At 44.6% G+C, this 13,770-nt stretch overlaps 1 protein-coding gene and 1 long non-coding RNA gene across 7 annotated transcripts in view; one reads left to right on the top strand and one right to left on the bottom strand.

Moving 5' to 3' along the window:
• The window catches only part of LOC105473577 (glucagon like peptide 2 receptor), a 76,504-nt gene that overhangs the window by 34,199 nt on the left and 28,535 nt on the right, over window positions 1-13,770 (bottom strand). For all 6 annotated transcript variants that reach the window (XR_982327.3, XR_982328.3, XR_011615371.1 and 3 more), the window contains exons 5-9: window positions 12,785-12,891; window positions 9,790-9,943; window positions 7,033-7,192; window positions 5,930-5,990; window positions 5,055-5,124 (exon numbers count right to left, since the gene is read on the bottom strand). Coding sequence is in view for 3 of the 6 variants with exons in the window: in XM_071082344.1 (XP_070938445.1) it covers window positions 5,055-5,124; window positions 5,930-5,990; window positions 7,033-7,192; window positions 9,790-9,943; window positions 12,785-12,891 (552 nt within the window). In the remaining 3 variants the exon portion in view is untranslated. The remainder of the gene's footprint in view (window positions 1-5,054; window positions 5,125-5,929; window positions 5,991-7,032; window positions 7,193-9,789; window positions 9,944-12,784; window positions 12,892-13,770) is intronic.
• On the top strand, window positions 270-12,831 carry LOC105473575 (uncharacterized). The gene is made up of 3 exons (XR_982323.3): window positions 270-432; window positions 3,503-3,621; window positions 12,694-12,831. It is a non-coding gene; the product is annotated as an uncharacterized lncRNA (long non-coding RNA).

Raw genomic sequence — 13,770 nt, 5'->3', positions numbered from 1 at the left:
ATTCTATTCTATTCTATTCTATTCTATTCTATTCTATTCTATTCTATTCTTTATGTCACAATCTAGTGCAGTGGAGGGAGCTCTGCTCCATACAGTCATTCAGGAATTCAGATTCCTTCCACATTGTGATTTAAGGAATTCTCTTTTAGAGTTAGGGTTGTGTCTACTCAGATCAGTGGAAAATTGTAACATGTGGTCATATGACCAAAAATGAAGGTAGATATTGGTTCAGTCATAGTCTGATGAGTCTCAGAATTATACCCATTAAATTCTGAGTTCCCAGAGGATAGAAACTCTGAAATAACCTAGTACCAAGCCAAGCCCAGTGAAAGTGCTCAATGAATGCTAAAGGAAGATACAAGAGAGTGGCTGAATGAGATTCCAGTGCTAAGGAAGTCCTACATGGCAGGAGATTTGATTCCATCAGTTTGGGTAAGTCCAGGCTGGGTATTTTTTTAATCCTCCCCAGGTTGTTTTAATGTGTAGCTACTGTCTAGTCCATGGTTTTTCAATGTCAGCACTCTTAATATTTGGGGCAGGATAATTATTTGTTCTGGGGATGGTTCTTTGTGTTGTAGGGTGTTGAGCAGCATCCCTGACCTCCACCCACTAGATGCCAGTAGCAACACTCTCCTCCTACCCCCATCCCCAATTTATGACAATTAAAAATGTCTCCAGACATAGCCAAATGTCCCCAGGGATCAGAATCTCCTCTGGTTGAAAACCACTGACCTAGTTCAAGACTGATTTTATAGATGAAGAAACAGAGGCCCAGAGAGACCCACTCACTTGGCTAAAGGACACATCACAAGTCAGTCAGAGAGCCCAGACTCCTGACTCTTAGCCTGGCTCTTTCACTTCTTTCTGCATGGCCTTTCTTTTCCCTTCCATGTCTGCTGGAACACATACATTCCACTCTCCATGGAGCCCTAGAACCAATGCACAGAATCCTAGAATCCTAGAACTATGCAGGTTGGGAAGGCAGCAGGTTTAGCTCCTTATTGTTCAGGACAGATTATCTTCTTGGAAGCTGATAGAGATGAAGATCTAATGCCTTTCTCTGGGGTCTATGTCAGTGTTTTACAAGTTCATGGTTAAATATCTTCCTTGTGACCAAGGGGAATGTTCCTATTTCTCTTCAAGCCCATTTCCTCTTGTCCAAGTCCCTGTAGACACCAGACAAAAATAGTTAAGCAATGTCCTCTCTAAGAGCTGAGGGTGATTGTGAAAGATTCCCTTCTAGGCAGGCCTGTTGAGCTCTTTTAATTGCAGGGTGTTGGGGGGTGGGGGAGAGAGAGATTAATAAAGGACTCAATTTCCAAGGAGAAAGAGAGTTTATCAGCAGACCTCGGGCCATCCAATAGGCACTTGAGGCCTATGTGTGCATGGGAGGAGGGAAACACCATGGTGGATTTGGAGAACTTTAAATGTATCCATACAAGTAGCGCAGAGGGCACTTCTGGTTAGGTGAGTAGAGAGGGAATGACTCTACTCTAAGGAGTTTAGAACGAGATCGGAGGGAAATAGTGACCCATTAAACAGACGAGTAGAACAGAGACATAATCAGATTTTACTCCAAAAAGATCACTCGGGCTGCAACAAGAGGATGGATTGTCAGGGGTAAGAATGAAGAAGAGAGACCAAAAAGGAGGTTTTTGCAGAGGTCTACACAAAAACAAACAAACAAACAAAATCACAACGGGCTGCAGAAGAGCAGAGACCAAGGGATTAAGGAGAAGGAAATGGCTTGGAGAGATCTTTAGTGGAATTATTGACAAGACTTGAAGTCTGAATAGATGTTGCAGGGAGAAGGAGGACAGAAATTAGGAGAACACCAAGCTTTCCAGCTTGGGTGCCTGGGTAGGTGGGTTGTGGAGTCATTTTCTGGGTAGAGTGAGCAGGAAGAGGAGAGGTCTGAATGGGAAGATAAGGAGTCCACCGTGAACTAAGGTGAGAGTGGCCATTTCAGTAGAGCTGACCATGACTGGAGTCATAGAAGCAACAGCATGTAAAGGTCATTTTATCCAAAGTGAGAAGATAGAGCATGTTCTCTTGTCCCAGCTAGGAAGCACCAAGGGAAACTAGCACGTGGGTCAGCCAGCCATAGAAGGCCAAAGCAAGGTCCAAAGCAGTAGTTCCAGCCCTGGCTGTCCACTAGGATCATTTTGGGATTTTAAAACTACAGTGGGCCAGGTGCGGTGGCTCATGCCCATTATCCCAGCAATTTGGGAGGCCGAGGCACGTGGATCACAAGGTCAGGGGTTCAAGACCAGCCTGACCAACACGGTGAAACCCTATCTCTACTAAAAATACAAAAATTAGCCAGGTGTGATGGTGGACGCCTGTAGTCCCAGCTACTAGGGAGGCTGAGGCACAAGAATCGCTTCAACCCAGGAAGCAGAGGTTGCAGTGAGCCAGGATCTCACTGCTGTACTCCAGCCTGGGGAACAAAGCAAGCCTCTGTCGAAAGAAAGAAAGAAAGAGGGAGAGAGGGAGAGAGGGAGAGAGGGAGAGAGAGAGAGGGAGGGAGGGAGAGGGAGGGAGGGAGAGAGAGGGAGAGACAGAGAGAGAGAGGGAGGGAGGGAGGGAGGGAGGGAGGGAGGGAGGGAGGGAGGGAGGGAGGAAGGAAGGAAGGAAGGAAGGAAGGAAGGAAGGAAGGAAGGAAGGAAGGAAGGAAGGAAGGAAGGAAGGAAGGAAGGAAGGAAGGAAGGAAGGAAAAACTACAGTGCCTGGCTACAGTGCCTGGGTCCCACTCCCAGAATTTCTGATGTCATAGGTCTGGGGTACAAGCCACCATGATGTTTCGAACACACAGCCAGTTTTGAGAACTCCAGGTACAGGCAAAGAGGTTCACAAACTTTAACGTGCATCCAAAGCCTGGGGAGCCTGTTACAATGCAGATTCGGATTCAGTAGGCCTGGGAGATGTGGCTGAAGAACCTGAATTTATAACAAGCACTAAGGTGATGCTGGTGCTATCTGGTCTGAGGACCATCCTTTGAAAAGCAAGGGTGTAGCAACATGCTTTTCAACTCAGGCCACTCCTGAGATCAATGAAACATAAATGTCTGGGGGTGGGACTCAGGCAGAAAGAATTTGTAAAGACAACCAGGGGATTCCAAGAGCAACCCAGTTTGAGAATCATTGGTGCAGCTTCTAGAAGACTGCAAGTAAACACTAGGGATCCAGCTGGACCATGCCTGAACACTCTCCTAGGGATGGCTTCTGGCTTCCATCCTGCTTTGTTCTGCCTGGTTAGCAAGAACCTTCCAGGGTCCAGAGTGCAGGCCGTGAGTGTCCACTGAGTATGTTTATAAAGAACCCACCTTATGCTTGAGTTGGCTGCCAGGATGATCAGAACACGGGGTTTACGGTGGCAGAAAACAGGTTTTAAAGAGACACTTGAAATGGTGTTGGCGAGGGCTGGAGCAGAAGCCTGCACAGGATCTGGGAAGGAACAAAGGAGGGTGTGGCCATTCCTACTTTGTGAGGTGTGCATCCAGGTAGAGCGGCACAGAGAGAGACGGATCCCTGACCCAAGACTTGAAAGATGAGGAACAGATCACCAGGTGAAGAAGATGGCGAGGGAAGGAGTTGGAACCACAGGAGAGTCTGAACCAAGGTACTAAGATGCAAAGGAGCCTGCAGCATTCAGTATGGCAGGCATGGGGGCTGGAGGCAGTAAATAGTTTTTGAGCTGCACAGTGTTTGGTTAAAAGTACCAGCTGTCACCCCTTTGCGCTGAGATCCAGTTTCCATTGACTGGCTCTATGACTTTAGGCAAGCAATGTCTCATCTCAGTGTGCTCACCAGTAAAATAAACCTAAGAATGGCACATCCTCATAGATTGGTTGAGAAGATTACATGAGTTCCTACACTCATACACAAAGCACTTACACATGGAGCTGGGATGCAGAGGTGCTTAATAAATGTTCCTGGGACAGTGGTGGAGGTGTCCAGACAGGACCCCAGCTGGGCAGTGTGGCTGGAGAGAGGATTGTGGAGGGCGGGGGAATGTGGCAGGGCTAAGCACGCCACATGTGGCGTGTGTGTGCCCAGACCTCTTCTGGGACACTATCAGCTGCAGGTCCAGTGACGGGAGGGAAGGTACTGCAGCATTCGTGCCACCTCATAGACTAGAAGTGACACAGGCCTGTTCACACCCTGTTTTCCCACCACTTCTAGGAACATTTTTCCCTCCAGGTCACACCCAGGTCTAGACAGAGAGTTGCCTTCTATTATTGACAAGTTTTGACACTCCCCTATCTTTCATGGTACCACAAATGCCAGATTATTTACATAAAATGGCAAAAACAGATCATCCAGCAACACCTTGGGGAACAGGGTGGGCAGAGAACAACAGTGTTCGACGCCTGGTGGGCACCCGGAGATGACGATGCTGTGTCTAGGCAGAAATACTTTCTGCCTCCCTCTGGGATCTTGCTAACCCTTCCCAGTGTTTGCTAACTTCCCGCCCCTTCCCGCTAGAATGAGATTTGACAGATCTCATTCTCATACTCTACTATCTAAAGGAATTTTTGACTCTGGGTTGGCCATCCTTTTCCATCCCAAATATTCCGGGCCACTGTGATTAAAGGTCCTTCCTCCCTAAGGTCTCAGAGTAGCATCTATGTCTTGATTCTAATCTGCATCACAATTTTGGGTTAATATTGTGTGTTTTCCTCCTCTAAAAGACGTTCCCTTAGTCTCTTCCTCCCTCCTGTGGATGGATATAAGCCGATACCCCTGCTATTCCGGGCTCCTCCATGACTAAAGGCATCAGTATCCACAGAGCCTTGCACACATCTCAGCCCTTCAATACAGGACCACAGAGCTGACTGCAGGTCTCTTTACATAGTTTGAAGACCCAGAGAGAAGGAGGCTTACAATGTAACTCCAAATTGAGGTCCTGAACCAGAGCAAGAAACTTCTAACTTCTCATTCAGCAGAAAATGCTCATAGTTTAGCTTCTCTCTCTCAAGGGATCAGAGAATCTGGGGGACAAGAGTGGGCTGCTAGGGTCAGAGACAAAGAGGTGGATGGAAGGGTCCTTACCGTTACACAGAGCAGCATGGGTCCTCGGATGATCCACCAGATTTTCTTATTCCCATTTGTTGTCCAGCACCTAAGGTCAAAGAGCAGGCAAAAGAAGACTTAAAAACAAGAAGAGGTTGAAAGTCAAAGTCTCATGCTGTCTAGAAGAAGGATGCTTGCACTCAAGCCCTACTTCCCACCAATCATTCCCCCGAGGGGTGGGAGCTGCAGAAGAGAGAACTAAAATCCCTTCCCGTTAGCACTGGTACCGTTTACTTTCCTTAACATTAAATTGCTCTTCAGTGGTAAAAGCCTAGTGTGTAAATCTTTCCAAAATTTTCCTCCATGTTCATACGCACATAAATTCCTAAATACGTAGTTTTTGTGTGTGTGTGCTATAAAATGGGATCACACGATATATGTTTCGGCAATAGGCTTAAAATAGGCTGTTGAGAATCAGTGCCTAAAAGTTCCCATAATAACTAACTTGTTTTTCTTTAAGTAGTCTCATAATATTCTGCAATATAGGTATATTACAGTTTGTTCAGTGATTCCCATGTTGACCAGCATTCAGTGATTTTTTGTTTGGTTTTTCTATTTTTTTTTCTCACTATGAACAATGCTGCAATAATCATTCTTATATTTTTGCCCTTACATACCCAGGGCTGCAGCTGACCTACACAGCATCTTTGAGCTAATTTGCATATGTAACTAAATGAATAAACTAGTTGCTATAAGATCTTTGATTATCTTATCTCCCATTCCTAAGAATATTCTAGATGGCCAAAATGAGAAGGGATGGATATTTTCTTTGGTAAAATGATGTAATTCTTTGTATTTAGGCATGCCTGGGAATTACTGGCTCATGAAAGAGTAAAACCCGGTAAATTACCTACCCCGTGTTCTCCAGGTGTGCACGGGCAAAACCCCAGGGCACAACAAATAGCACAGGGAAGGCTGGGGAGAAAACACGGGGAAACGTAGTTAGGAGTTGGTTGGCCAAACCTGCCTACCTCACACCACAGCTGATGGGGCTAACCACAGGTGGTTAAAACATCAAACCTAACATCATGGAGTTGTGGACTGTGAGAGCTGGAGAGACCCAGAGTAGCACAGGGCCGATCCATTGTTTTACCACCCAAGAAACCAGGGCCCAGAGAGGGAAAGCGACTTGATACTTGTCACAAAGCAGCTGAGAATAAATCCAAGGGTATTAACCCAAATCTCCTGAATGACTGGCCCAGGTTATTTCCTCTGAATCCTGCAGCACCAAATTCTCCAAAGGGTTTGTGGAGGTAGGGGGTCCAAATCTGGATACTCTTGGTCATATTACTTTTAATCAGAAAACCTCTTCTTGAAGACCTGGTATTATGGACTGAATATAGGTGTCCTCCCAAAAGTCATATGTTAAAGCGCTACCCCCGATGTGATGGAACTTGGAGACAGGGCCTTTGGTGGTGAGTACTTAGGTTTAGCTGAGGTCATGAGGGTGGGGTCCTCATGACAGGATTAGTGCCCTTATAAAAAGAGACCAGAGAGCTTGCTTTCTCTCTCTCCTCACCATATGAGAATACAGGAAGAAGGCAGTTGACTGCAAGACGGGAAGAGAGCCCTCACCAGAACCCAAGCATGCTGAACTTCCCAGCCTCCAGAACCATAAGAAATCAATGTCTGTTGTTTAAACTACACTGGTATTTTGTTTTGACATTCCAAGCAGACTAATACAGTTGGGGACAGGGTAGGAGGAATATCATCAGATTCCACCAGATTTTCTCAATTTTTGAATGTGTCGATTGGGCTGTTGGGCCTATAGCACCTGTGCATATATGCACATTTGTGCACACACACACACACCCCTCTTCAAGGCTTCCTGTCCTTGAGGATTTATATGTCCCGGAAGCAACCTCCAGTTAGGTTTCTAAGTCCAACTAAAGTCTTTATTGGGCTCCCATGTTCTGATGGATCCCCAAGAGAGGAGGCTGGAGGTCAGGTCACTCACCCCAACCTAACAGCAGATATCTGGGCCACAGCCGCCTCTCAGGAAGCACTGTGGGCTCCAGCAGCGCATGGAGGTAGAGGCCTTCAACCAGCAGCCATAAGTAATTGGCACCCACAGAGTAGTGCAAGAGAACCTGGACTGAGCGGCAGGAGGTGGACATCTGCAGAAGACAAAACACCTGAGGGTGAGTCCAGGCTCCCCTGCATCTGACTCCAAGTCAAGGGGAGAAGGACCTCCCAGGGACAACCCCTTTTTTTTTTTTTTTTTTTTTGAGATGGAGTCTCACTCTGTCACCAGGCTGGAGTGTAGTGGTGCGATCTTGGCTCACACTGCAACTTCCAACTCCCTGGTTCAAGTGATTCTCCTGCATCAGCCTCCTGAGTAGCTGGGATTACAGGCGCGTGCCACCACACCCAGCTAATTTTTGTATTTTTTTAGTAGAGATGGTGTTTCACCATGTTGACCAGGATGGTCTTGATCTCCTGACCTTGTGATCCACCTGCCTCGGCCTCCCAAAGTGCTGGGATTACAGGTGTGAGCCACCGTGCCCAGCCCCCTCCTTCTTTGCTCTGGTCTCTCCCAGACCCTTGCTGACTATCTCAGGGAGGTTGGCAATAATATCAAAATGTGAAGGAAGGAGGGCTTCATGTAGGTTTTCAAGGCCAGCCTCCTCTTTAACGTTCTAGACATTTTCAGACAAACAAAAATGTAGAAAATTCACCATCAGCAATTGCCCTAATGGAAACCTGAAGAGTATGTTCTCTAACCTCAGTTCAATTAAACTAAAATCAATAATTAAAAAATTTTCATGATTGGAAATTAGAAAATAGACTTCTAAGCAATCCATGGATCAAAGAAAAAAATAAAACAGAAATTAGAAAGTATTTCTTAACCAAATGTAAACAAAATATTGCACGAACTTACAGTATATGGTTAATACCAATCTTATGTAATAAAACTTACAGCCTTAAGTGCATTTTTTAAAAAAGAAAAAAGCTGAATATCAATTATTTTAAGGATCATGTAAAAAAAAAGTTAGAAAAAGCATAGCAAATTAAGCCCAAGAAAGTACATGGGAGGAAATAATAAAAGCAGAAGTTAATGAAATAGAAAACATGAAATAAAGATAATCAACAACGCCGAAAGTTTATTCTTCGAAAAGTCCAATTGAGAAACTTGTTGCCAAGATGATCAAAGGGTAGGAAAAAGAGCAAAGATAAAATTATCAATATCAGGAATGAAAATGACAACACTCTTACAGATCCAATGGACTTGAAAAAGATCTGAAGAGAATATCATGAACAATATTATGCCAATAAATTTGAACAGTTAGATGAAATAGACAAATTCCTAGGAAAACTCATTTACTACAGCTGACAGAAGAAATAGAATCTGGATATAAGATTCATAATTAATCCATAGTTTAAAACCTTCCAGGGCCGGGCGCGGTGGCTCACGCCTGTAATCCCAGCACTTTGGGAGCTCGAGGCAGGCAGATCACAAGGTCAGGAGATCAAGACCATCCTAACATAGTGAAATCCTGTGTCTACTAAAAATACAAAAAATTAGCTGGGCGTGGTGGCGGGCACCTGTAGTCCCAGTTACTCGGGAGGCTGAGGCAGGAGAATGGTGTGAACCTGGGAGGCAGAGCTTGCAGTGAGCTGAGATCACACCACTGCACTCCAGCCTGGGCAACAGAGCAAGACTCCATCTCATAATAAATAAATAACTTTCCAATAAAGAAACCTCTGGGTCCAAAATGCTTCACTGGCACAATCAATCAAACATTTAAGGAAGAAATAATACTTATCTTTAATAAATTCTTCCAGAGAATAGTGAAAAAGGAAACAAGTTCTAATTTGTTTTAGGAGGATAGCACAAACTTGATCCCCAACCTGACAAAGGCATTACAGACCAATCTTTCTCATGAATGTCAACAAGGAAATACTCAACAAAACACAGTATTAGCAAACTAAAACAGCAACTTAGGAGAAAGCAAATAATATGTCAAAACCTAGTTGGATTTATTCCAGGAATGCAAGGTTAGTTTAATTAGCAGGATAAAGGAAAAACCATCTCAATAGATGCAGATTTCAATGTGGAAAAGCATTGCTGCTTTAAGAAAATAGTAAAATTGTCCCTCAATATCCTTGAGGGATTGTTTCTAGGATCCCTTGTGGACACCAAAATCCACAGATGCTCAAGTCCCTTCTATAAAATGGTGGAGTATTTGCCTATAACCTATGCACATCCTTTCATATACTTTAAATCATAGCTATATTGCTTGTAATACTTAATACAACGTAAATGCTATGTGAATAGTTGTTATACTGTATTGTTTAGGGAATAATGACAAGGAAAAAAAGTCCGTACATATTCAGTTCAGACACAGTCTTCCTTTTTGTTCCCAAAACCTTCTATCCCTAGTTGGTTAAATTCATGAATGCAGAACTCACGGATACAGACAGCCAGCTATAATTGTAAAATGCGTTGATCTAGTCCAATTCTTTTGTTTGCACATGAAGGAATTCCCACCCAAAGACATACAGCAGCCATGGTGAACCCTTCTGCTTGTGGTTTCCTTCACCTGGGCAGGTGGTGGTTTTGTTAAGTCACGTACTGCTTCTCTAGCCAGAAAGTGTTGGAAACCCTTTTATCTCCCCCTGCCCCTCCCTAGTCCCACCTGCCTGCCTTCTGATTCCTAGTAGTGACCCATCAGGTGGGGAGCCCACTTTAAACAGTGGGTAAGGGGATTACCTCTGACAGATAGGACATCCACCCATTCTCATTGTCAGGCCTCTTGGAGTAAGAGTTGTAGAAGACAACGTCCTTCACCAGTACAGCCAGGGTTCTCAGGATGAACGAAGCAAACAAGTTCATGTGGATGTAGTTGCGTGTGCAGTGGAGTTTTCTGTGCAAGGAGGAAACCGAATGCCTTCCCTCAGGAAAGAATGGCTCTGACCAACAGGCCTATGCCTTTTATGCCTGTGTATCTCTCACTAAAGACAGAGGGTCATAGTACAGGCTGCAGAGCTGGACTGCTGGATTATATAACCTTAAATCTCTCTGCCTCATTTTCCTCATTTGTAAAATGGGAGTAATAATAGTTATCACTGGCTGGGTGCAGTGACTCATGCCTGTAATCCCAGCACTTTGGGAGGCTGAGACGGGCGGATCATGAGGTCAGGAGATTGAGACCACCCTGGCCAACATGGTGAAACCCCGTCTCTACTAAAAATATAAAAATTAGCTGGGTGTGGTGGCGTGTGCCTGTAATCCCAGCTACTTGGGAGGCTGAGGCAGGAGAATCGCTTGAACCAGGGAGTCAGAGGTTGCAGTGAGCTGAGATCGCGCCACTGCACTCCAGCCTGGCAACAGAGCGAGACTCTGCCTCAAAAAAAAAAAAAAAAAAAAAAAAGCTGTCACCTACAAAGCATCTTCAACATGCCAACCGTGTTCCAAATTATTTACATACGCAGCTACTTTTGAGTATCTTACTCCTTACCACCACTGGAGGTATAGGCACCATTATTACCCTGATTTTATAAATGAAAGAATTAAAGCAGAAGGATGAAGTCATCTGTCCAAAGTCCCAGAGCAGCAAGTCGTAGAGCTGAGATTCAGACACAGAAACTCTCAGGCCAAAGTATAGGTCTCCCAGGCTCTTCTGCCTCTGAGAACAAGAGCACTTACCTCCAGGGGTTGTGGGATGATTAAATCCGTTAATCTGTGCACATAAGTAAGTGTCCAGAAAATTGTTAGTGCTCATCACCTCTTCCTTACACACCTGGAGTCTCCTGCAGGCTCTTTGTGTGTGATGTGACATTTATCCTTGCTGTCGCCAGAGGAAAGAACTCTTCCCCCACTGTGCTCCCTGGGCAGCACATACCCTGTCCTATTTTGCTTTAGAGCTATTGTTACATTTTTAATTTCCAAAAAGAACTTGAGGCAGATTCTTCTGTCTTAGGATTTATGCATTCTTCTAACTAGATTGCGGGCTATTTGAGGGCAGTGACTGGACCTCACTTTTCCCCAAGCCTTAGGCAGAACTGACACTTGGTTGTCCCAGGCTTGGCTGAAGTGACTTTCTGCAGGGCTGGGCAGTTATTTTCTCCTGGCTTGGCGCTGGAACTTTGGGACAGGGCATGGAGGAAGGAGGTCACAGATAATCAGTGGGTACAAGTTGCAGAGTTCTCCCGTAGCTCAAGCATGGTTCTCCCAATGGGATAGATGGTCATGACTCTACCCTAGGAGCTCCAGAACATCTCAGGATTGAGGAGTCACATGAGGCCCAACCTAGGGCTAGCAGAGCCCAGGTGGAGAGGTGCTCTGGAGCTGGTATCCAGATCTCCTACACTTATGTCAAATGCTCCTTCTGCCACGTTATATCCGCTTACATTCCTGAGATAAGAGACGGCTTTGGAGAGCTTTCTAGTGGGTCCATAAATGTCTCACTTGGGTGATTTCTAAAAACATGATTTAGTAAAAGGCACTCAGGCTTTGGAATGCTGAAAGTTTAGGGAGGAAAAGTGCTCAGATCCTGGACTGCCTGCTTGTGATCCTGGCTTCATTACCCACCAGCTGGCGATCTTGGGCAAGTTACTTCATCTCTCCATATTTCAATTAACTCACGTATAAAGTGTGGATAATAATAATGCTAACCTCCTAGGAATAGAATGAATCCTAATTTGAATTAGGGATGACATTTAAACGACCTAATGCATGTAATGCATTTAGGAGTAAGCACTTAAATTTGATAGCTAATTGGAGTCCCAGGGCCCTGAATTAAAATCCCAGCTCTTCCACCCACTTGTTTGCCTTGGGGAAGATTCTTAATCTCTTCTGTAAAAAGAATGCCTCTGATTGAGTTGTAGTGGGAATGGGCTGTGGTGGTAACGGGTGTGATTAGGGATTTACACCAGGGCTGGGCACACAGCAGGTGTCTAATCCAAAGGAGGCAAAGCTATCAGGAGTCTTGGGTTCAAGTTCTAGCTGTGTAGCCAACTGGCTTTATGGCCAGAGGCGACTCAATGCCTCTGATTGGGACATTGCCATCCCTTTCTTCCCCTTCATCTGCAGAATGGGATGGATGGGCCTCATCCTCTCTCAGGTCATTTCCAGCTTTGATGATTCATGACACATCCAGCCCAGTCTTCCAGCGCCTTCTAGAGGTAGCCAGTGAGCAAATGACACAATACCATAATTCCCCCATTATCCACACTTTTGCTTTCCACTGTTTTACTTACCTAAGGTCAATCATGGTGCACTGCAGCTCAAAAATATTAAACAAAAAACTTCCAGACATAAATAATTAAATAGTTCATTAGTTTTACATTATGTGCCATTCTGAGTAAAGTGATGAAATCTAACACTGACCAGCTCCATCCCTTGATCATCACAAAAAGAAGGGTGAACATAGTGCAATAAGATATTTTGAGAGAGAGAGGCCACATTCACATAACTCTTATTATAGTATAGCATTATAATTGTTCTATTTTAATATGGTTATTGTTGTTAATCTCTCACTGTGTCTAATTTATAAATTAAACTTTATCAGATGTATGTATGTATGTATAGGAAAAAACATGGGGATAGAACCAAACATAGGGTTGCTTCTATCCCTGGTTTGAACACTATGTTTGGTTCTACCTCTGGTTTCAGGCATCTACTGGAACTCTTAGAACATATCCCTTGTAGATGAAGGAGGGCTACTATACCTGCCTAAACACATGTCTGCAGAAGTTCTACTCACCGAAGAAACAAGAGGAGGGTGAGAGCCAGGAAGAGGAAGATAAGAGAGACAGAGTATCCCACGGTGTACATCAGCTGCAAGGTTGACAGCAAGGCATAATGATCCACCTGAACACAGAGGCAGAGCAGACATGACCACCAAGCCATGGGACTATGGCCACAACCCCCAGCTCCACACCCAGGGCCACCAAGAGCCTAGGCATGGACTCCCAACATTTTTGAAAACTTTTCCTTCCCAATCCTTGTTGACACCCAAATAGGGTAGTTTAGACTGCTCTCTGGTACATCTCAGAGGCCAAGGAGCCTTAACAAGTGAAGAGCCCACGGTGGGTCTCACCCCTGTGACTGGTCCCACAGCCCAGCACTGATACACCAAAAGCCACAATATCATAAAGGAATTGTGTTCAAAACAAGAGGGTGCCTTGGGAATGAAGACAGGCTCTTTGCCCTTGGGAGCACTGTCCCTAGGGTCTTTGGGTCCTTCCTTCTGGAGGACAGGGCCAGATTTCTGTCTGAATGTTTTCTTTCTAAAGTAAGTCTTCATAGATGACCTCTTGGAGGAAGACTCAATGAAACATTGCAATATTTTCTCTGAGTCCCAGGTAGCCTGATTGTGAACAGAGGATAATTTACTGGAAATTCTGTGTTATTAAACGTGATTTTTGTTCTATGTTCATGAGAGATTTTGGTCTGTAGTTTTGTTTTCTTGTAATGTGTTTGTCTGGTCTTGGCATCCGTTTAACGATGGCCACATAGCTGAGTTGGGAAGTAGTTCCTCCTTTTCAATTTTCTGGAGAGTTCATGTAGCATTGGCATTATTTTTTCTTTACATATTGGAGTTACACAGGTCCAAAGTTTTCTCTGTGAGAGAGTTTTAACTACAAGGCAATTTTAATAATAGATATAGGACTATTCTGGTTATCTAGTCCATCTTTAGTGAAATTGTGCTTGTTTCTTTTAAAAATTTATCCATTGTGTCCAACATGT

Source organism: Macaca nemestrina, chromosome 17, assembly GCF_043159975.1.
Source record: "Macaca nemestrina isolate mMacNem1 chromosome 17, mMacNem.hap1, whole genome shotgun sequence".
NCBI lineage: Eukaryota > Metazoa > Chordata > Mammalia > Primates > Cercopithecidae > Macaca > Macaca nemestrina.
Note: the sequence above shows the minus strand (reverse complement) of the source record. Positions and strands in the feature narration are given on the sequence as shown.